At 43.8% G+C, this 22,416-nt stretch overlaps 1 protein-coding gene and 1 non-coding gene across 2 annotated transcripts; one reads left to right on the forward strand and one right to left on the reverse strand.

Moving 5' to 3' along the window:
* Positions 1–789: 789 nt before the first annotated feature.
* On the reverse strand, positions 790–15,137 carry LOC115201766 (BTB/POZ domain-containing protein 3-like). The gene is made up of 6 exons (XM_029765654.1): positions 14,346–15,137; positions 7,600–7,690; positions 6,239–6,357; positions 5,856–6,057; positions 2,802–2,996; positions 790–1,616 (listed from the first exon to the last, which is right to left on the reverse strand). The coding sequence occupies exons 1-6, from the start codon at positions 14,690–14,692 to the stop codon at positions 981–983; spliced, it is 1,590 nt and encodes a 529-aa protein (XP_029621514.1). The 5' UTR covers positions 14,693–15,137; the 3' UTR covers positions 790–980.
* A 6,933-nt stretch (positions 15,138–22,070) lies between these two features.
* On the forward strand, positions 22,071–22,145 carry trnaa-ugc (transfer RNA alanine (anticodon UGC)). Its single transcript has one exon. It is a non-coding gene; the product is annotated as a tRNA-Ala (tRNA).
* Positions 22,146–22,416: the final 271 nt, after the last annotated feature.

Consider the following 22,416-nt stretch of genomic DNA (forward strand, 5'->3'; position numbering starts at 1 on the left):
TTCAAAGTGTTTCCTTTCAAATGGTACCAAGAATATGCATATCATTGCTTCAGGGCCTGAGCTACAGGCAGTTAGATTTGGGCATGTCATTTAGGCAAAATTTTTTAAAAAGGGGGCTATCCCAATACATACAGTAGAAACATGTCATGATTTTGAATCCTCTTCAGTTCCGTTGAGATGTTAGAGACTCTATTTTTTAAGATTAAGAACTCATGGCACCGAATGGGGGACCAACAGCACCAAAACAGAATCCTCAATTACGCGTTTTTCGAATTCACAATTTCTATATCTGTTGTTTCGCACGTACAGAAAGAGAGAAATCCAAATAATATTGACACAATGTACAAAGAAAATATCTGTCCAAGACAGTAATGGGTCCACTATCATAAAGACTTCCAGCACTTGCAAATAAAGTAAAAAAATAAACCTAGAAACTAAATCCATTCTCAGTCAGCAGACATTTTGACCATCCTTAAAACATTTTTGTGCGGTGGGCTAAAACAGGGTCACACAGAGTATTTATTGGTAGCAGTAAACATATCTACAAAAGTATACACCTCACAGACATGGTTATGGGCTGAAAAAAAGAAGACACCTGTATCATGTCAGATATCGAGTTGAAATCCATTACATTTTGAATTTGCATATTACAATTTATACACATCACAGAAGACGGAAATATCACAACACCATTTGACATACAAACCCTGGATTTTCAGCAGGTTTTTAAAAAAAATAATGTTAATTAATTATGCAATTATGAAAAATATTAATTACATTTCACCGAGGTCATTTTACTGCCAAACTAATGACGTGGTCTATAATTCATATCTTTCTCTTCCGCACAAGGCCACTCAAACGAAATGTTGCAATATTGAACGTTCCGCTCCCGTTCGCACATGTTCATGGGATACTTTTCCAAGGAGGTGAGTGGACGCGGAACCAGACATGTGGATGGTTACATTAGGCATTAGGTTTCTTTATGTGTAGAAGATGAGTTCAGGTATCTGTCCCCCTTGGACTCCGGTTCCATTGGTACTGTCTGACGAACACTGGAACTGAAACGTCACCTTCCCACACTGCACCTCCGTCATGCCTTCCTGTCCAAAGTAACTCAACTCGCTCCCATCCAGCACCACGCTGGCCGTGTAGAACATATCCGGTTCTATCTGCACGGGGTACTCAAACCACACAGGGAACGTGTTGCTAGAACCGTCAGAGAAGTATTTACTCAGGTTCTGTCCTAGGAGAAGGCCCTGGCGTTTGAGCTCAATCTTAGCCGAGTACTCCGCCGATCCGCAGCTGGAGCCGTAGAGGCCGAACCCGGCGATGAAGATGCGTTTGTCCACGGTGAACTGAATGCTGTCACAGCGTCCCCGGTAGCGCCACTGGTTGCTCCGGTAGGCACAGGACTGGAAACGGTGGCATTGCTGAGGAGACAGGCCCTTCCGTGGTTGGCTGGCGAACTGGAGGTCCGGTTTCTTGGCAGCGGTGTACCACAGAAAGATGTCGTTGGTTTCGTTCAGGGTCAGGACGCCTGATTGAGCGGCACCATTGGCAAAGTCGTCCAATGTCATGGTAGGGATGCGGATGAGGAATACGGCCTTGCCCAGCACCTAAAAGAGAAAGATAGTTGATTCATTCATTCAAAAATATATATACAGTTGAAGTCGGAAGTTTACATACACCTTAGCCAAATACATTTAAACTCAGTTTTTCACAATTTCTGACATTTAATCCTAGTAAAAATTCCCCGTTTTAGGTCAGTTAGGATCACCACTTTATTTTAAGAATGTGAAATGTCAGAATAATAGTAGAGAGAATGATTTATTTCAGCTTTTATTTCTTTCATCACATTCCCAGTGGGTCAGAAGTTTACATTAGTATTTAGTACCATTGCTTTTAAATTGTTTAACTTGGGTCAAAAGTTTCGGGTAGCCTTCCACAAGCTTCCCACAATAAGTTTGGTGAACTTTGGCCCATTCCTCCTGACAGAGCTGGTTTAACTGAATCAGGTTTGTAGGCCTCCTTGCTCGCACACGCTTTTTCAGTTCTGCCCACACAAATTGTTTGTACAGATGAAGGTGGTACCTTCAGGCATTTGGAAATTGCTCCCAAGGATGAACCAGACTTGTGGAGGTCTACTATTTATTTTCTGAGGTCTTGGCTGATTTCTTTAGATTTTCCGATGATGTCAAGCAAAGAGGCAATGAGTTTGAAGGTAGGCCTTGAAATACATCCACAGGTACACCTCCAATTGACTCAAATGATGTCAATTAGCCTATCAGAAGCTTCTAAAGCCATGACATAATTTTCTATTTAAAGGCACAGTCAACTTAGTGTATGTAAACTTCTGACCCACTGGAATTGTGATACAGTGAATTATAAGTGAAATAATCTGTCTGTAAACAATTGTTGGAAAAATTACTTGTGTCATACACAAAGTAGATGTCCTTAACCGACTTGCCAAAACTATAGTTTGTTAACAAGAAATTTGTGGAGTGGTTAAAAAACAAGTTTTAATGACTACAACCTAAGTGTATGTAAACTTCTGACTTCAACTGCATATATTAAAACCACACCTAGTAAACCCTAAATACTTAACACACTAGAAACTGAGGAGCCATACAAACATGCCAGAATATCATAGATCAGCATAAGATATCATCAATAACTACTTTCATAAGATAACGTAGTGACCTTCACCCAACACCTAGCAACCTCGTCAACCTCTTGCCATAATGGCTAAAATGTTGTGTTGCTAGTTACTGTCATTGTTGCTGTAATCCTGTTAGTAGTACCTTGCGTTTGTTGTCTATGGAGGTGGTGAGGTCCTGTCTCTGACACTCTGCCTCGGCCCAGCTCAGAGCTGCCTCGAACACCACCTCCTCCTTGGCGTTGAGGGTCTCTCTCTGGAGGATACTCTCTAGTGTCTGGGAGTCGATGTCAGTGAAACCCTCCGACCGCAGGGCCAGCTCTGCCTGGGCATCAATCACCTGGTGGGATGAGGATGGGCAGAATGAATAATCTGTAGGCTTCAGATGCGTTTTTTGGCCGCATCTTTCTTCAACATGCAAAGACAACACACTGGTCAAATTCAAGATAACAGACAACATCAGTGATAAACGAATTTTAGCCCAAAATATCAATGATCAAAAATAAAAACACAACATGTAAAGTGATGGTCCCATGTTTTATAAGATGAAATAAAAGATACCAGAAATGTTCCATATGTACAAAAAGCTTATTTTTCTAAAATGTTGTGCACAAACTTGTTTCCATCCCTGTTAGTGAGCATTTCTCCTTTGCCAGGATAATCCATCCACCTGACAGATGTGGCATATCAAGAAGCTGATTAAATATATCAAGATTAACCCCCTAAGGTTGATGTTTGCACCACCGAGGAAATCTATTTTGCAAATGAAGCTAGAGCTTGATGCGTCTCTGTCCACTGCATCAGTCCATATCTGTGGTGAAAGGTTACAGAGATAGAGTAGTGTTTGTCAGACCATGAGTCCCTAAAAGCGGTCTCCTCATAAAATCATCTGTAGCGTCCGAACGGTTTGTTCTCCGTTTTGCCCTACGACCCCAACAAGTGTCTTGGGACTCGTCTTAAGTCGGTACAGCCAATCAGCCAACTTCTGTCTGTAGCGTCCAAACAGTTTGGGCTACATACTAATATCAATATGAGCCCTCTGTGGAAAGATAAGACTCTCACGACCACGCACATATTGTTGTTTTGTTTTAGGACTCCCACAGGCCTCACAAGACTCGCCTGAAGGTCCCCCAAGACTCGTCTGAAGGTCCCCCGAGACTCGTCTGAAGGTCCCCCGAGACTCGTCTGATGGTCCCCCGAGACTCGTCTGAAGGTCCCCCGAGACTCGTCTGAAGGTCCCCCGAGACTCGTCTGAAGTTCCCCCGAGACTCATCTGAAGGTCCCCCGAGACTCGTCTGAAGGTCCCCCTAGACTCGTCTGAAAGTCCCCCGAGACTCGTCTGAAGGTCCCCCGAGACTCGTCTGAAGGTCCCCCGAGACTCGTCTGATGGTCCCCCGAGACTCGTCTGAAGGTCCCCCGAGACTCGTCTGAAGGTCCCCCGAGACTCGTCTGAAGTTCCCCCGAGACTCGTCTGAAGGTCCCCCGAGACTCGTCTGATGGTCCCCCGAGACTCGTCTGAAGGTCCCCCTAGACTCGTCTGAAGGTCCCCCGAGACTCGTCTGAAGGTCCCCCGAGACTCGTCTGAAGGTCCCCCGAGACTCGTCTGAAGGTCCCCTGAGACTCGTCTGAAGGTCCCCAGAGACTCGTCTGATGGTCCCCCGAGACTCGTCTGATGGTCCCCCGAGACTCATCTGAAGGTCCTCCGAGACTCGTCTGATGGTCCCCCGAGACTCGTCTGAAGGTCCCCCTAGACTCGTCTGAAGGTCCCCCTAGACTCGTCTGAAGGTCCCCCGAGACTCGTCTGAAGGTCCCCCGAGACTCGCCTGAAGATCCCCGAGACTCGTCTGAAGGTCCCCCGAGACTCGTCTGAAGGTCCCCCGAGACTCGACTGAAGGTCCCCCGAGACTCGCCTGATGGTCCCCCGGTACCAGTTGAAAAAAGTTATGGAAGTATATATGGAGACTGTTTAGAACCAAAAATAAGGGGTTAATACATGTAAAAAAAAATAAAACAACAAGCACAATTGCATTTTATCGATGGCAATTTGAATGCACAGAGATACCGTGATGAGATCCTGAGGCCCATTGTCGTGCCATTCAGCCACCCCCAACACCTCATGTTTCAGCATGATAATGCACAGCGTCATGTCGCAAGGATCTGTACACAATTCCTGGGAGCTGAAAACGTCCTACTTCTTCCAAGGCCTGCATACTCACCAGACATGTCACTGATTGAGCATGTTTGGGATGCTCTGGATCGACGTGTACGACAGCATGTTCCAGTTCCAGCCAATATCCAGTAACTTCACACAGCCATTGAAGAGGAGTTGGACAACATTCCACAGGCCACAATCAACAGCCTGATTAACTCTATGTGAAGGAGATGTGTCTCGCTGCATGAGGCAAATGGTCACACCAGATACTGACTGGTTTTCTGATCCACGCCCCGACCAACAGATGCATATCTGTATTCCCAGTCATGTGATATCCATAGATTTCAGCCTAATTCATTTATTTCAATTGACTGATTTCTTTATATGAACTGTAACTCAAGTCATCTTTAAAATTGTTGCATTTTGATTTAATATTTTTATTTACCGTATATTAGTAGCATTATAAGCAGTACCCATAATTATAAGCAGTACCCATAATGTAGTATGCCCTATTGTAACGCCCTGGCCATAGAGAAGGGTTTTTGTTCTTTATTTTGGTTAGGCCAGGGTGTTACATTGGGTGGGCGTTCTATGTGCATTTTTCTATGTTGGTTTGTTTCATTGATTTTGGCCGTGTGGCTTCCAATCAGGCACAGCTGTAGAGTGTTGTTGCTGATTGGGAGTCACACATAAGTGCCTGTTTTTCCGTTGGGGTTTTGTGGGTAATTGTTTCTGTTAGTGTTTTGCACCTGACAGGACTGTTTGGCTGTCGGTTTTCTTGTGTTGTTTCGTATAGTGTTCTTTCTGTTATTAAATGCGATGATGAACACTAACTCCGCTGCACCTTGGTCTACTCTCTCTCCCGACAGCCGTTACACCAATGTAACATCTCAGGAAAGATGTTCCTGAAACTACTACTATATTATTGTGACCCATCTTCTTTCCAATAAATGCTGTCAGAAGTAAAACTACCTCCTTATCGATACATTATTCACAAAGGTTTCTCACCGCCTCCTTGTCAATACAAGATTCACAAAGGTTTCTCACCTCCCAGCAACGCTGCGTCAACTTGGGCTCCTCAAACAAACAGCTCTGTGACAGCAGGACGCAGGCGTTCTTGGCTGAAAGGCTAGTCTCCAGAAAGTTAACGCAGGCTCTGACCAGGTGGGGCACAATGTACTTTTTAGCCGTGTACAGCGTAGCCAGCACTGTGTCAGCACTCAGGTCTATCTCATCACAGTAGATGTACCTGGGTACAGGTAGAGGGGTGGTTATTAGAATAATAATTACAATTATACGTTTTTATTTTTTTTGTCAGTTATTTTTGATTTGACTCTTGTTATTTGATGATTGATTAATGTACTGCAAAAAAAGGGAGTTGAACAGGAGAAATATATGGAGGTAAGAAGACGAGAGGACTTCTTCCTTACTTCAACATTGCCAGGAATGCTGCAGGCTCCATGTCCGGAATCCGGATTTCATCCTTGTTTTCCGCAAGCTCTCCATAAAACATGGCATGGAACACCGAACTGCCAACAGCGAGAACATACTGTTGGAGAGAGAGAAGAGATGGTGAGACAGAACATACTGTTGGAGAGAGAGAACAGATGGTGAGACAGAACTGGATGATGATGATGATGATGATGTAGTCTCTCTAAACAGTATCCAACAGATGTAATAATACTAACAGTAATAATACTAACAGTAATGATACTAACAGTAATGATACAAAGAACCAGCTCTGGGTAAATTAGTTATGATTAGTTGTTATTTTTATTGTCCTCTGGATCACTGGTGAGACAGTTAGGTAAAAGTCTTATGTCGCGGAGGACAGTTAGGTAAAAGTCTTATGTCGCGGAGGACAGTTCGCGGAGGACAGTTAGGTAAAAGTCTTATGTAGCGGAGGACAGTTAGGTAAAAGTCTTATGTCGCGGAGGACAGTTAGGTAAAAGTCTTCTGTATCGGAGGACAGTTAGGTAAAAGGCTTATGTAGCGGAGGACAGTTAGGTAAAAGTCTTATGTAGCGGAGGACAGTTAGGTAAAAGACTTATGTCGCGGAGGACAGTTAGGTAAAAGTCTTATGTAACGGAGGACAGTTAGTTAAAAGTCTTATGTAGCGGAGGACAGTTAGGTAAAAGTCTTATGTAGCGGAGGACAGTTAGGTAAAAGTCTTATGTAGCGGAGGACAGTTAGGTAAAAGTCTTATGTCGCGGAGGACAGTTAGGTAAACGTCTTATGTAACGGAGGACAGTTAGGTAAAAGTCTTATGTAGCGGAGGACAGTTAGGTAAAAGTCTTATGTCGCGGAGGACAGTTAGGTAAAAGTCTTATGTCGCGGAGGACAGTTAGGTAAAAGTCTTATGTCGCGGAGGACAGTTAGGTAAAAGTCTTATGTAGCGGAGGACAGTTAGGTAAAAGTCTTATGTCATGGAGGACAGTTAGGTAAAAGTCTTATGTAGCGGAGGACAGTTAGTTAAAAGTCTTATGTCGCGGAGGACAGTTAGGTAAAAGTCTTATGTCGCGGAGGACAGTTAGGTAAAAGTCTTATGTAGCGGAGGACAGTTAGATAAAAGTCTTATGTCGCGGAGGACAGTTAGATAAAAGTCTTATGTCGCGGAGGACAGTTAGATAAAAGTCTTATGTCGCGGAGGACAGTTAGGTAAAAGGTCTTATGTCGCGGAGGTTATTTGAAATCATGCTCTAGTGATACATTATCCCTACCTTAATCTCAAATATCACCGTTGGACCGTGCCGATCAGGAGAAGGGTTCAATCCCCGCTGGTTACACTTACCCTGTGTCCTGGAAGTCGCTGAGTCCCTCCTGTCTGTCCCACTACGAAGTGAACGTCGGCCATCAACTCATTGTTGAACATCACAGAGTTTCTGAAAAACAGACCAGAGGAAAATCAAAGTACTTCACCTGTGGTCTATGCTAAGAGTAACTCTCATACACTAATACACTACATGACCAACAGTATGTGGACACCTGCCCATCCAACATCTCATTCCAAAATCATTGGTATTAATATGGAGTTGATCTGCCCTTTGCTGCTGTAACATCCTCCACTCTTCTAGGAAGGCTTTCCACTAGGTCACTAGATTCTATTCAGCTACAAGAGCATTAGTGAGAACGGGCAGAGTTGGTGTTCCTATTCATACCAAAGTTGAGAAATGGGGTTGAAAAAAGGGCCATCTCAAAACTGTTGCTTCAAAGTTGTAAGCATAAAATCGTCTGTAATGTCATTTTATGCTGTAGCGTTAAGATTTCCCTTCACTGGAACAAAGGGGCCTAGCCCGAACCATGACAAATAGCCCCAGACCATTATTCCTGCTCCACCAAACTTTACAGTTGGCACTATGCATTGGGGCAGTTAGCATTATCTTGGCATCCACCAAACCCAGATTCGGTTGCCAGATGGTGAAGCGTGACTCATCACTCCAGAGAACACGTTTCCACTGCTCCAGAGTCCAATGGAGGTGAGCTTTACTCCACTCCAGCCAACGCTTGGCATTGCGCATGGTGATCTTAGTTTTGTATGCGGCTTCTCGGCCACGGAAACCTAATGCATGAAGCTCCCGACGCACAGCTGTTGTGCTAACGTTGCTTTCAGATGCAGACCTCGGTAGTGAGTGTTGCAACTCAGGACAGACGATATTTACACGCCACGCGCTTCAGCACTCAGCAGTCCCATTCTGTGAGCTTGTGTGGCCTACCACTTTCGCAACTGAGCCGTTGTTGCTCCTAGACATTTTCACTTCACAAAAACAGCACTTACAGTTGACCGGGGCAGCTCTAGCAGGGCAGAACTTTGACAAACTGACTTGGAAAGGTGGCATCCTGTGACGTTGCCACAAACTGGAGACCACATTCTCGGAGGCAGCGTTCATTGTTGCGGGGGACTTTAACAAAAGTAATTTCAGAACCATGCTCCCAAATGATTACCAACACATCAACTGTCTAACTCGTAGAAATTCTACCCTTTACCAATGTTGCACACCTTTCGACATGGGTATAAGCTCCTCTCCCGTCCTCCTTTCGTAAAATCTGACCACGACTCCATCTTGCTTCTCCCCGCCTACAAACAAAGACTCAAGAGGGAAGTTCCAGTGATCAAGTCTGTACAGCATTGGTCCGACCAATCAGAATTCACACTTCAGAAACGGTTTTGATCACGTGGACTGGAATATGTTCCCGTGTCGCCTCTGAAGATAATGTCAATGAATACGCCGACTCAGTCACCGGATTAACATTTTTTTTATAGAAGACGTGTTACCGATAGTATCTTTCAAAACAAATCAAAAATCGTGGATTGATAGCAGCCTTGTAGAAAACTGAAGAGAGAGATGCTGTTTATAAACAGGGAAAGGTAACCGAGGCAATAGTTTGGTTAAACAGTACAAATATGCAATTCAGCGGGGTCGAACACAAGGCGTGTGTTCCAGGGCTCCGAACGATCATAGATTACAAAAAGAAAGCACGGTCATCAATGCCACTCTACCAGATGAGCTAACCTCCCCCCATTCATCACTGTTGCAGTTGTAAATACAGTGCATTCAGAAAGTATTCAGACCCCTTGACTTTTTCCACATTTTTGTTACGTTACAAACTTATTCTAAAATGTATTAAATCGTTTTTTTCCCTCATCAATCTAAGCACAATACTCCATAATGACAAGGCGAAAACTGGCTTTCAGAAATGTTTGCAAATGGCTGGGCAGAGGCTTGTTTCCCAAAGCCACTCCTGCATTGTCTTGGCTGTGTGCTTAGGATCGTTGTCCCGTTGGAAGGTAAACCTTAGCTCCAGTCTGATGTCCTGAGCGCTCTGGAGCAGGTTTTCACCAAGGATCTCTCAGTACTTTGCTCCGTTCCTCTTTCCCTCGATCTTGACTAGTCTCCCGGTCCCCATTGCTGAAAAACATCCCCACAGCACGATGCTGCCACCACCATGCTTCACCGTAGGGATGGTGCAAGGTTTCCTCCAGACCTGAGGCTTGGCATTCAGGCCAGTATGATTCCCTGGTCTCTGTTCTAGAAGATACTGAGGTTACGTTACAGTATGATTCCCTGGTCTCTGTTCTAGAAGATGCTGAGGTTCCGTTACAGTATGATTCCCTGGTCTCTGTTCTAGAAGATGCTGAGGTTACGTTACAGTATGATTCCCTGGTCTCTGTTCTAGAAGATGCTGAGGTTACGTTATGGTATGAATAAACCTAAACACAAAGGGAGGGTAGAATGGGTGACTAATGTCTATGGCGGCGGCTCTGGTTCCGGGCGTAGTACCCCCACCACCCTCTGATCCCCCCGCTTCTGTATGTCCGTCGCTGGAGGCTCCGGGCTGAGTAGCGTCGCTGGAGGCTCCGGGCTGAGGAGCGTCGCTGGGGGCTCCGGGCTGAGGAGCGTCGCTGGAGGCTCCTGGCTGAGGAGCGTCGCTGGGGGCTCCGGGCTGAGGAGCATCGCTGGAGGCTCCGGGCTGCCTGGGATAGTGGGGCGCACTGGAGGAAGAGTGTGCGGAGCAGGCACCGGACGTACTGGGCCATGGAGGCTTACTGGACGTCTGGTGCTTAGGGCTAGCACAACCCGTCCTGGCTCGATGCTGGCTCTAGCCCGGCAAGGGCGGAGCGCTGGCACAGGTCGAACTGGGCTGTGCTGGGGAATGGGGGGTACCGTACGTAGAGCAGGTGCAGGATATCCTGGGCCGAAAAGCCGCACTGGAGACCAGATACGTTGAGCCGGCGCACTTCTTCCTGGCTGCCAGGCCAACTCTCGCACGGAAACGTTGAGGAGCTTGTACCGACCGCACCGGACTGTGAGTGCGTATGGGCAACATAGTGCGCATCACACCATACTGCATTGCTCGCCCCTCTGCACGCCCGCTCCGCAGTGTCCTTTCCGCCAGTACCTCTCTCCGGAATCTAGCGTCGAGCTCCGCGCTTGACTCCCTGACTGGCTCCGGTTTACTACATGGCTCTCTCCGAAACGCCCGGAAGTTAGGTCAGGGCTCCCCCTGACCTCGACAAACTCCCCGTATGCCCCCCCCAAAAAACCTCCGCCTTGCCTATTGGAGGATACAGCGCCTCACAATATCGTCGCTCCCTCTTGGCTTCCTCTAATTCCTCCTTCGGGCGACGATACTCCCCAACCTGGCTCCAGGGTCCCTTTCCATCCAGGATTTCTTCCCACGTCCACGACTCCAGGTACCTTCTCTCACGCTGCTTGGTACTTTCACGATGGGTGATTCTGTCACGGCTGTTTGAATGATCGGACCAAAATGTAGCGTCTGTTTTGTTCCACATATTTATTAAACTGTGAAAAATAAACTGAAAGACAAAACAACAAACTGTGATGCAGGAGGAACAAACACTACTCACAAAATATAATCACCCACAAAAAACAAGCGGGACAAACATCAACTTAAATATGACCTCCAATTAGAGACAACGACAACCGGGTGTCTCTAATTGGAGGTCATGCCAAACAAAAAACAACCTAGAAATACAAAACTAGAAACTGAACTTAGAAATACAAAAAACAGACAAACATCCCCTGTCACGCCCTGACCTACTCTACCATAGAAAATAACCACTTACTATGGTCAGGATGTGACACCTGGTTTCTGCCCAGCCTGGGACCTGACCCAGAACAGCAAAGTGTCAAGATCCAAATGGTGAGGTGCTACACTCCAAGAAGCTAGTGAATATGAGTTAGTTAGTGTCACCTACCTCTCTAGTATATTAGTTAGTTAGTGTCACCTATTTCTGGTATATGAGTTAGTTAGTTAGTGTCACCTATCTCTCTAGTATATGAGTTAGTTAGTTAGTTAGTGTCACCTATCTCTCTCGTATATGAGTTAGTTAGTTAGTGTCACCTATCTCTCTAGTATATGAGTTAGTTAGTTAGTTAGTGTCACCTATCTCTCTAGTATATTAGTTAGTTAGTGTCACCTATCTCTCTAGTATATTAGTTAGTTAGTTAGTGTCACCTATCTCTCTAGTATATTAGTTAGTTAGTGTCACCTATCTCTGGTATATGAGTTAGTTAGTTAGTGTCACCTATCTCTGGTATATGAGTCAGTTAGTTAGTGTCACCTATCTCTCTAGTATATGAGTTAGTTAGTTAGTTAGTTAGTTAGTTAGTTAGTTAGTTAGTTAGTTAGTTAGTGTCACCTAACTCTGGTATATGAGTTAGTTAGTTAGTGTCACCTATCTCTCTAGTATATGAGTTAGTTAGTTAGTGTCACCTATCTCTCTCGTATATTAGTTAGTTAGTTAGTGTCACCTATCTCTCTAGTATATGAGTTAGTTAGTGTCACCTATCTCTGGTATATGAGTTAGTTAGTGTCACCTACCTCTCTAGTATATGAGTTAGTTAGTTATGTCACCTACCTCTGGTATATGAGTTAGTTAGTGCCACCTATCTCTCTAGTATATTAGTTAGTTAGTGTCACCTATCTCTGGTATATGAGTTAGTTAGTTAGTGTCACCTATCTCTCTAGTATATGAGTTAGTTAGGTAGTGTTACCTATCTCTGGTATATGAGTTAGTTAGTTAGTGCCACCTACCTCTCTAGTATATGAGTTAGTTAGTTAGTGTCACCTATCTCTGGTATATGAGTTAGTTAGTTAGTGTCACCTATCTCTGGTATATGAGTTAGTTAGTTAGTTAGTTAGTGTCACCTATCTCTGGTATATGAGTTAGTTAGTTAGTGTCACCTATCTCTGGTATATGAGTTAGTTAGTTAGTGTCACCTATCTCTGGTATATGAGTTAGTTAGTTAGTGTCACCTATCTCTCTAGTATATTAGTAAGTTAGTGTCACCTATCTCTCTGGTGTCATGACGTTGGCCTCTTTGGGTACAGGAAGGACAGTTGACCCCCTCCCCTTTGTACCATCACCCAACCTACCTTCCCCCCCAACCCAGGGTTGTAAAAATTCCAAGAGGAGAATCTACTACCACATGTTTCATAGAGAGACAAAGGAAATTCTTCCAACTCATAGAATTGGAGAACCGGGCGACATGTGTGTTCTGGAGAAGATATGGAAGATTGATGAAGACTCCAGCTACGAACTGATCCGCTTGGTACAATTTTGTGATACTCAGAAGAGACAATATAGCCATATTACCATAAAACTGTTTATATAATAGCCTCAGCGATGAGACTGGCATCATAATGGTTGTGTAAAATGTATTAATAAGGATAAAGCTATTTGTAATACATTGAGATGCTATGTACTGATGTTAATGTGATAGAATTGTATTTCTGTAACCAAGTCTAACTCAGTCATAGGCACGCCCCCAGGGACACATACAGGACCAGGCGTCATTTGACAAGCCTGTTCTATGGGCACTATAAAACACCCCCTGATTTACATTTCTACAGACCAGGCCTGCACCCCATGGCCATTAGGTTTTATCATCCAAGTACTCTACTGAAAGTGAACCATACCACGTGGTTAACTTTTAGACTATCGATATCGACAGAATAAGAACAAGTCTTTGATATTAATTATTAGTCTGCAGCTAAGTAAATTATATCATCGAACGCAAAGACCAACAAAACATCCATTCTATGACGACATTAATGAATGTCGCTCTGAAAGATACATTCTAACCGAGAGAGAGAGAGAGAGCGAGAGAACGCGGACAGAACTCCCCAACAGAACAGAACTCTCCAACAAGAATCCCGACGACACATGAGCGTAAATATATATTGATTGCAATTGTTCCCGAATGAGTGAGCCTTCAATTGTCAATTGTTAATATTAATGAACTCTGTGTAACTTCTCAGCTGACCGTTTATGACCCATTGTCTAACAGACCAGCCATGCTTGTTAGCCATTAGGGCACATTACTATACCAATCCTTTGTGATGATAATTACTGTTTGTATGTTTTCTGTTAATTACTTAGTGTAGTAAATAAATTATTTTAAGACAATTGATGTATGGATGATTTTAGTAAAGACTGGGTTCGTGCAGATACAACAATTTACGACGTTTGGAATGAGACTGGACTAGAGGTAAAATACACCATTCAAACCAGAAGATAATCGGCCTATATTATAATATAGGAAAGTTATATTAGGAAAATTATAACTTTGTAATCTGAATATTTTTCTTGGTGCCCCGATCTCCTAGTTAATTACAATTAAACGATTAATCCGTTTAATCGCGTGATAATAATTACAGGGAGTTAATTGATAAACCTATCTTCAGTTTAATGGTACCCAAAGACACGACACTGGTATATTAGTTAGTTAGTCTCACCTACCTCTGGTATATGAGTTAGTTAGTGTCACCTACTTCTGGTATATGAGTTAGTTAGTTAGTGTCACCTATCTCTCTGGTATATGAGTTAGTTAGTTAGTTAGTTAGTGTCACCAACCTCTCTGGTATATGAGTTAGTTAGTTAGTTAGTTAGTGTCACCTATCTCTCTGGTATATGAGTTAGTTAGTTAGTTAGTGTCACCTATCTCTCTGGTATATTAGTTAGTTAGTTCCACCTATCTCTGGTATATGAGTTAGTTAGTTAGTGTCACCTACCTCTCTCGTATAGTAGAGTACAGCCCCTGCCAGTTACAGTTCTGAACGGTATTGTTGTTATTCAGGTTCTGTTGTTGGTACTCCTGCACTGTGTTGGTGGACGACCCTTCACCCTGCTTCTTAGTGCTAGAGAAAATATCTGCCATCTTCTTTTTCTTCTTGTTCTTCAGAGTAATGATCTCGTAACACACCGGAGGCAGCCTGGACCCGGTACTGCCCCCGGCAGCGCTGCCGCTGTTTACTGCCTTTTTGGAGCTCTTAGAGCTCGGTGACTTGCTCTTGACGGACTCTGGGAGCATCAAGAGGAAGGTCAGACATTTCATGTTCCGGCCCTTAGCATCCACCATGAGTGTGTTGTCCCGCCGAGCAGTGGGAGTGTATGCAGAGAGGGGGGGGTGGGGTGCTCGGATAGGACAGGACAGTGGAGAGCAAAGGGCAAAGAGTCAGTCAGTTAGAAAATTCTGAGTAGGAAATCAGTCATTCAGAATTCCTCCTCCTACTGTATCGTTGGTTCATCTTTTAGGAAGCAGACAGTCACAGGGTTATCCTGCACTCTCTCTTCTCCTTCACTTTACTCAAGGAAACAGAAAGGTAGAATCCAATATTTCTGGAGAAGATAGACAGGAGCAATCCAATGGATGATCCAAACAAACTTTTCATTTCCTCCAGTTTTCCTTTTAAGTTTGATCTGGTGACAGACGGTCTTGTTTGGTACCCATCGCTATTTGTCCCAGATACCGTACCAATGAAATCCTTTGTGAAATCACTCTCCTCTCTCTTCTCTCTCCTCTTTCCTCTCCCCTCTCTCTTCACTCTCCTCTCTCTTCTCTCTCCTCTTTCCTCTCTCTTCTCTCCCCTCTATCCTCTCTTCTCTCTCCTCTTTCCTCTCTCCTCTCTCTTCTCTCTCCTCTTTCCTCTCCCCTCTCTCTTCACTCTCCTCTTCCCTCTCTCCTCTCCCCTTTCTCTTCTCTCTCCTCTCTCTCCTCTCTCCTCTTTCCTGTCTCTCCTCTCTCCTCTTTCCTCTCCCCTCCGGTGAGTGCTGGCGTGACAGCCAAGAGATTTAGTGCAGCTGCAGTAGTCCTAAGGCAGACAGTCTGCTTTCTCTCTCTCTCTCTCTCTCTCTCTCTCTCTCTCTCTCTCTCTTTCTCTTTCTCTTTATCTCTCTCTATATCTCCTTTTCTCTTTGTATTTCTATCCGTTCATTCTCTCCCTGCTAATCTGTTTCTCTCTCTGTTTCTCCCTCTCTCTCTTTCTATCTCTCTCTGTTTCTCCGCTCTGTAGCTCAGGTCTTGTCTCTCCTGCAGGATGCTCTGTGTAACCAGCTCCGCATCTGTGCTACACTCTGCTCCTTTCCTCCTGTATTCTGCTGACTACAGCAGATGAATGGATGGGGATGGAAGAGAAGTGAGAGAGAGAGAGAGAGAGAATGAGATAAACCCCCCCCCCCACACCACCACCACCATCAAGCAGCACAAGGCATCCTCAGCAACATCAGCCAATAGGCACACTCGGGATCCCTGATTGGCTGTTGCAGCTGAGTGCGGTACAGTGCCTAATAGGATATGTTAAAGTCAACTCCTATTTAACACCCGTGGCCACCTGAGAATGATATATGGCTGCACCCTATTCACTTTTTAGTGCACTACTTTGGACAGAGGTCTCTGGTCAAAACTAGTGCACTTGTGTAGGGAATAGGGTTCCATTTGGGATGTCACTCCTAAATATACATATGATTTATTTTTTTATATTGTAAATATTGTAAATAAAAATACAGGAAATTTTTACTAGGATTAAATGTCAGGAATTGTGAAAAACTGAGTTTAAATGTATTTGGCTAAGGTGTATGTCAACTTCCGACTTCAACTGTACATATGATTTGTTATATTGTAAATATTGTAAATACTAAAGGGCAATGCTGATCTAAGAGACCTTTGTAGGGTCAGAATTTGCTTAATTTCTGCATGCCTGGTCAGTAATATTTGTTCACAACGAAATAGTACTTTATAATATGACGCTGAACTGAATGTATAGAGCTGCATGAACAGTACCGTCTTTAAATTGTTGCAATTATTGAACTTTAATAACAGGGTCATTAAGGCTTTCGTTGAACTTAAGGTTAGTATATTTACATAGTCATTTAAGGACATGTGGAGAGAGGAGATTCATATGTTTTAATATCTGTCATTAATGATTCATCTGTATTTAGAACCACTCCAGGAGATGGGAGTCGAAAAGAGAAAACACAGAAGGCTGTATAAAACACCTGTCTCCGGATTACATCTTCAAACTAAGAGTAACCATGGCATTCGTGACAGAGAGGGAGAAACGTTCATCCGTGTAAACGGGTAAGAGAGTCTAGCTAGCTACATTTTCTGATATTATATGTTTTCGTTTCAAGTTGAAGCGTACTATTAGCTAGCTAGCTAACGTTAACTGGCAGGCTTGCTACCTAACGTTATGTGTATGATCTGTGTAGTAATATTTTTTGCATCTCAGAAAACTATTTGCACCACTAGTTATAGCCTAGCTAGCTAACATTGAACCTATTTGGTTAACTTTAATTATCTGTAGATTCATGCATGGTAGTACCGTTGGGATTGTGGTTCCTTGTTTAGGTAGCTAGCTACATGTCTAAACAAAAGACTCCACTATGCAAGTAACAATTTCACTGTACCATTTACACCTATATCCTGTGCATGTGATGAATAAACTTTTGACATTTAATTTGATATAGTGTTTGTTTACTAGAGACGGTAATGCGAAGAACAGCATGACCTGCACCAAAGTCAAATTAGGATATAACGTTAGGCCAATGAGACAGTGTCCACTTTATAAAATTCTCTGGTAGAATATCCCGCTTTTATTTGTCACACTCACAACCATGAGCTATTTTCTGTAATTAGCTCACCATTAACTTGTAAATAATGATCTTGTGTTGAGTTTATTGTCCTGTAATAATGAATAACAATTAGCTAAAGTTAAGATGTTGTCAGCTATGGTAAATATTTGAACTGGCTAAGAAGCTAACTTAACTAATAAGCTAGAAACAAACCAAAACATTGTTTAGTTGACTGCTTTGTCTGGTCTGCGTTGTCTGATTTCAAAAAGGCTTTACGGCGAAAGCATACCATGCGAAATAAATCACTTACTTTTGAAGATCTTCCTCTGTTTGCAATCCCAATGGTCCCAGCTACAACATGAATTGTCGTTTTGTTAGATAAAATCCTTCTTTATATCCCAAAATTCAGTTTAGTTGGCGTCATCGATTTCAGCAATACACTCGTTCAACATGAAGACACAGGAGTCCAAACAAGTCAAATGACATTTCTATTTAATCCTCAGGTACTCTAAAATGTAAATAAACTATAATATTTCATACGGAAAGTAGTATGTTCAATAGGAAAGGAGAATTAGTAAGCGCGTGCCCTCTCCATGGCGCGTTGAAAGACTGATATTGTTCCAGTGCTCTTCTTACCAAAACACCAAATACTTGTTCATTTTTCAAAAAACAAGCCTGATACCTTTAATAAAGACTGTTGACATCTAGTGGAAGCCATAGGAATTGCAATCTGGGAGACGGATTTATATAGAAACAATAAGAACCCATTATAAGAGACAGGGAGCTCAAAAAAATATATATTTTACGGTCAGATTTGATTCGGATTTTCGCCTGCCATATCAATTCTGTTATAGTCTCAGACATAATGTTAACAGTTTTAGACACTTCAGAGGGTTTTCTACCCAATGCTACCAATTATACGCACATCCTGGCTTCTGGGCCTGAGTAACAGGCAGTTTACTTTGGGCACGTCAGTCAGGCGGATATTCAGGAAACTAGACCCTATCCCTAACAAGATTTATACTCAGTGCTTAATTTGTAAATCGGGAGATCCCGGAACACATAGCGAGAGTGAGAAGGGAGGGGGTTATGCAGGAGGCTCTGAGGGGGTTACCCAGGGGCCTCTGAGGTACCAGAACACATAGTGAGAGTGAGAAGGGAGGGGGTTATCCAGGGGGCTCTGAGGTACCAGAACACATAGCGAGCGGGAGAAGGGAGGGGGTTACCCAGGGGGCTCTGAGGTACTGGAACACATAGCGAGCGTGAGAAGGGAGGGGGTTATCCAGGAGGCTCTGAGGTAGCAGAACACATGAGGCAAAAAGAGACCAACACAACGTAGCAGCAGACGGAGTAAACAGCCAAGTAGCCTACAGTCTATGGTGTTGAAACGGACAGCACTCTCCATGTAGCCTACTGTCTACGGTGTTTAGGCTGTATACCGTGGAACCTGCTCTGTCCTGTAGATAATATAGATAGCTGAGGCTGTATACCGTGGAACCCGCTGTCCTGTAGATAATATAGATAGCTGAGGCTGTATACCGTGGAACCTGCTCTGTCCTGTAGATAATATAGATAGCTTAGGCTGTATACCGTGGAACATGCTGTCCTGTAGATAAAATAGATAGCTGAGGCTGTATACCGTGGAACCTGCTCTGTCCTGTAGATAATATAGATAGCTTAGGCTGTATACCGTGGAACCTGCTGTCCTGTAGATAATATAGATAGCTGAGGCTGTATACCGTGGAACCTGCTGTCCTGTAGATAATATAGATAGCTGAGGCTGTATACCGTGGAACCTGCTGTCCTGTAGATAATATAGATAGCTGAGGCTGTATACCGTGGAACCCGCTGTCCTGTAGATAATATAGATAGCTGAGGCTGTATACCGTGGAACCTGCTCTGCTGTAGATAATATAGATAGCTGAGGCTGTATACCGTGGAACCCGCTGTCCTGTAGATAATATAGATAGCTGAGGCTGAATACCGTGGAACCTGCTGTCCTGTAGATAATATAGATAGCTGAGGCTGTATACCGTGGAACCTGCTGTCCTGTAGATAATATAGATAGCTGAGGCTGTATACCGTGGAACCTGCTGTCCTGTAGATAATATAGATAGCTGAGGCTGTATACTGTGGAACCTGCTCTGTCCTGTAGATAATATAGATAGCTGAGGCTGTATACCGTGGAACCTGCTCTGCTGTAGATAATATAGATAGCTGAGGCTGTATACCGTGGAAGCTGCTCTGTCCTTTAGATAATATAGATAGCTGAGGCTGAATACCGTGGAACCTGCTCTGTCCTGTAGATCATTTCTTGTTATGGATAGTGGGCAGTATTTTCACGGCCGGATTAACAACGTACCCGAATTAATCTGGTTATTACTCCTGCCCAGAAACTAGAATATGCATATAATTAGTAGCTTTGGATAGAAAACACTCCAAAGTTTCTAAAAGTGTTTGAATGGTGTCTGTGAGTATAACAGAACTCAAATGGCAGGCCAAAACCTGAGAAGATTCTGTACAGGAAGTACCCTGTCTGACCATTTCTTGGCCTTCTTTGTCATCTCTATCCAAAACAGAGGATCTCTGCTGTAACGTGACACTTTCTAAGGCTCCCATAGGCCCTCAGAAGGCGCCAGAACATTGAATGATGACTCTGCAGTCTCTGGCTGAAAAACAGTAGCGCATTTGGTAAGTGGTCGATCTGAGAACAATGAGACGGGTGCGCGCATGCACGTGAAGAGTCCATTTTACTTTTTCAGTCTTTGAACGAAAACAACGTCTCCCGGTCAGAATATTATCGCTATTTTACAAGAAAAATCGCATAAAAATTGATTTTAAACAGCGTTTGACATGCTTCGAAGTACGGTAATGGAATATTTTTAAATTTTTTGTCACGAAATGCGCCGGCGCGTCACCCTTCGTCACCCTTCGGATAGTGTCTTGAACGCACGAACAAAATGCCGCTATTTGGATATTTCTATGGATTATTTGGAACCAAACCAACATTTGTTGTTGAAGTAGAAGTCCTGGGAGTGCATTCTGACGAAGAACAGCAAAGGTAATCCAATTTTTCTTATAGTAAATCTGAGTTTGGTGAGTACCAAACTTGGTGGGTGTCAAAATAGCTAGCCTATGATGGCCGGGCTATCTACTCAGAATATTGCAAAATGTGCTTTCACCGAAAAGCTATTTTAAAATCGGACACCGCGATTGCATAAAGGAGTTCTGTATCTATAATTCTTAAAATAATTGTTATGTTTTTTGTGAACGTTTATCATGAGTAATTTAGTAAATTCACCGGAAGTGTTCGGTGGGAATGCTAGTTCTGAACATCACATGCTAATGTAAAAAGCTGTTTTTTTATATAAATATGAACTTGATTGAACAAAACATGCATGTATTGTATTACATAATGTCCTAGGAGTGTCATCTGATGAAGATCATCAAAGGTTAGTGCTGCATTTAGCTGTGGTTTTGGTTTTTGTGACATTATATGCTAGCTTGAAAAATGGGTGTCTGATTATTTCTGGCTGGGTACTCTCCTGACATAATCTAATGTTTTGCTTTCGTTGTAAAGTCTTTTTGAAATCGGACAGTGTGGTTAGATAAAGGAGAGTCTTGTCTTTAAAATGGTGTAAAATAGTCATATATTTGAAAAATGGTCGTTTTCGGATTTTCGTGGAGTTTGTTTTTCGCGCCACGCCCTATCATTGGATATTGGAGTGGTGTTCCGCTAGCGGAACGTCTACACAGCACCCTCTACCAGGTGCTGTGTAGAGGGCCTGTGTCTCTACCAGGTGCTGTGTAGAGGGCCTGTGTCTCTACCAGGTGCTGTGTAGAGGGCCTGTGTCTCTGCCAGGTGATCAATAGAGGGCCTGTGTCTCTGCCAGGTGATCAATAGAGGGCCTGTGTCTCTGCCAGGTGCTGTGTAGAGGGCCTGTGTCTCTACCAGGTGCTGTGTAGAGGTGCTGTGTAGAGGGCCTGTGTCTCTACCAGGTGCTGTGTAGAGGGCCTGTGTCTCTACCAGGTGCTGTGTGGAGGTGCTGTGTAGAGGGCCTGTGTCTCTACCAGGTGCTGTGTAGAGGGCCTGTGTCTCTACCAGGGCCTGTGTAGAGGGCCTGTGTCTCTACCAGGGCCTGTGTAGAGGTGCTGTGTAGAGGACATGTGTCTCTACCAGGTGGTGTGTAGAGGGCCTGTGTGAAGGGCCTGTGTCTCTACCAGGGCCTGTGTAGAGGGCCTGTGTAGAGGGCCTGTGTCTCTACCAGGTGCTGTGTAGAGGTGCTGTGTAGAGGGCCTGTGTCTCTACCAGGGCCTGTGTAGAGGGCCTGTGTAGAGGGCCTGTGTCTCTACCAGGGCCTGTGTAGAGGGCCTGTGTAGAGGGCCTTTGTCTCTACCAGGTGCTGTGTAGAGGGCCTGTGTCTCTGCCAGGTGATTTTACTACTGGTATCCCCCAGCGCTCTGTTCTAGTCTCTGCAGTTTCACCTGTGTCTATTTATCTCTATAGGCAAATATTCAGAATGGCTGCTCAGATACAAATCAACACCACATCTAACTCTAGCTGTTTGCTAACCACTTGAACAGCAGGCAACGGTGCAGTATATTACAGAACAATGAGTGGTAAATTGATTCAGTGCCTGGCAGCTTGAAGTTCATATTTCCTGTTGGAAAATTAGGAACTAAAGGCTGATTTTCCAACCATTTAGCCCTCAGACAGACTGAAGAGATGTGGACAGCTCAGTCTGAGAGGATGAACATGTGAGGGACATTGCCGACAGTAAGGACGAATTCTAATGCATTTCTGAGTTTTCCGCACATCTGCAAATCATTTGAAATCTATATTTTTCTTTCATACACAAATCATTGTAGAATCCAATCTGTATATGGTCCCACTGTAGCTCAGTTGGTAGAGCATGGCGCTTGCAACGCCAGGGTTGTGGGTTCGATTCCCACGGGGGACCAGTATTTAACAATGTAATAAAATGTATGCACTCAACTGTAAGTCGCTCTGGATAAGAGCGTCTGCTAAATGACTAAAATATAAATGTATATTGACTCATTAGATAGTCCTATGTGGACATCTCAGTTTCTCTCTACGATGGCAAATACTGACAGTAGTCCTATACAGTATATTTTCTCAGCATATACAATACATGAGCTCTTGACTGAGGTCCATATCAGGACCTCGATATGCATTTTGATATACACTAAATAAGGACAATTTATGATGCT

Source organism: Salmo trutta, chromosome 10, assembly GCF_901001165.1.
Source record: "Salmo trutta chromosome 10, fSalTru1.1, whole genome shotgun sequence".
NCBI classification, from domain to species: Eukaryota; Metazoa; Chordata; class Actinopteri; order Salmoniformes; family Salmonidae; genus Salmo; species Salmo trutta.

Excerpts from the sequence above, each read along its gene's own strand:
- LOC115201766 (XM_029765654.1), bottom strand. The coding sequence starts at position 14,692 with ATGGTGGATGCTAAGGGCCGGAACATGAAATGTCTGACCTTCCTCTTG. Across the intron at positions 7,691-14,345 it reads TACTCTACTATACGAGAGAG|AAACTCTGTGATGTTCAACA; the intron begins GTAGGTGACACT and ends TCTGTTTTTCAG. Across the intron at positions 2,997-5,855 it reads TGACGCAGCGTTGCTGGGAG|GTGATTGATGCCCAGGCAGA; the intron begins GTGAGAAACCTT and ends TCATCCCACCAG.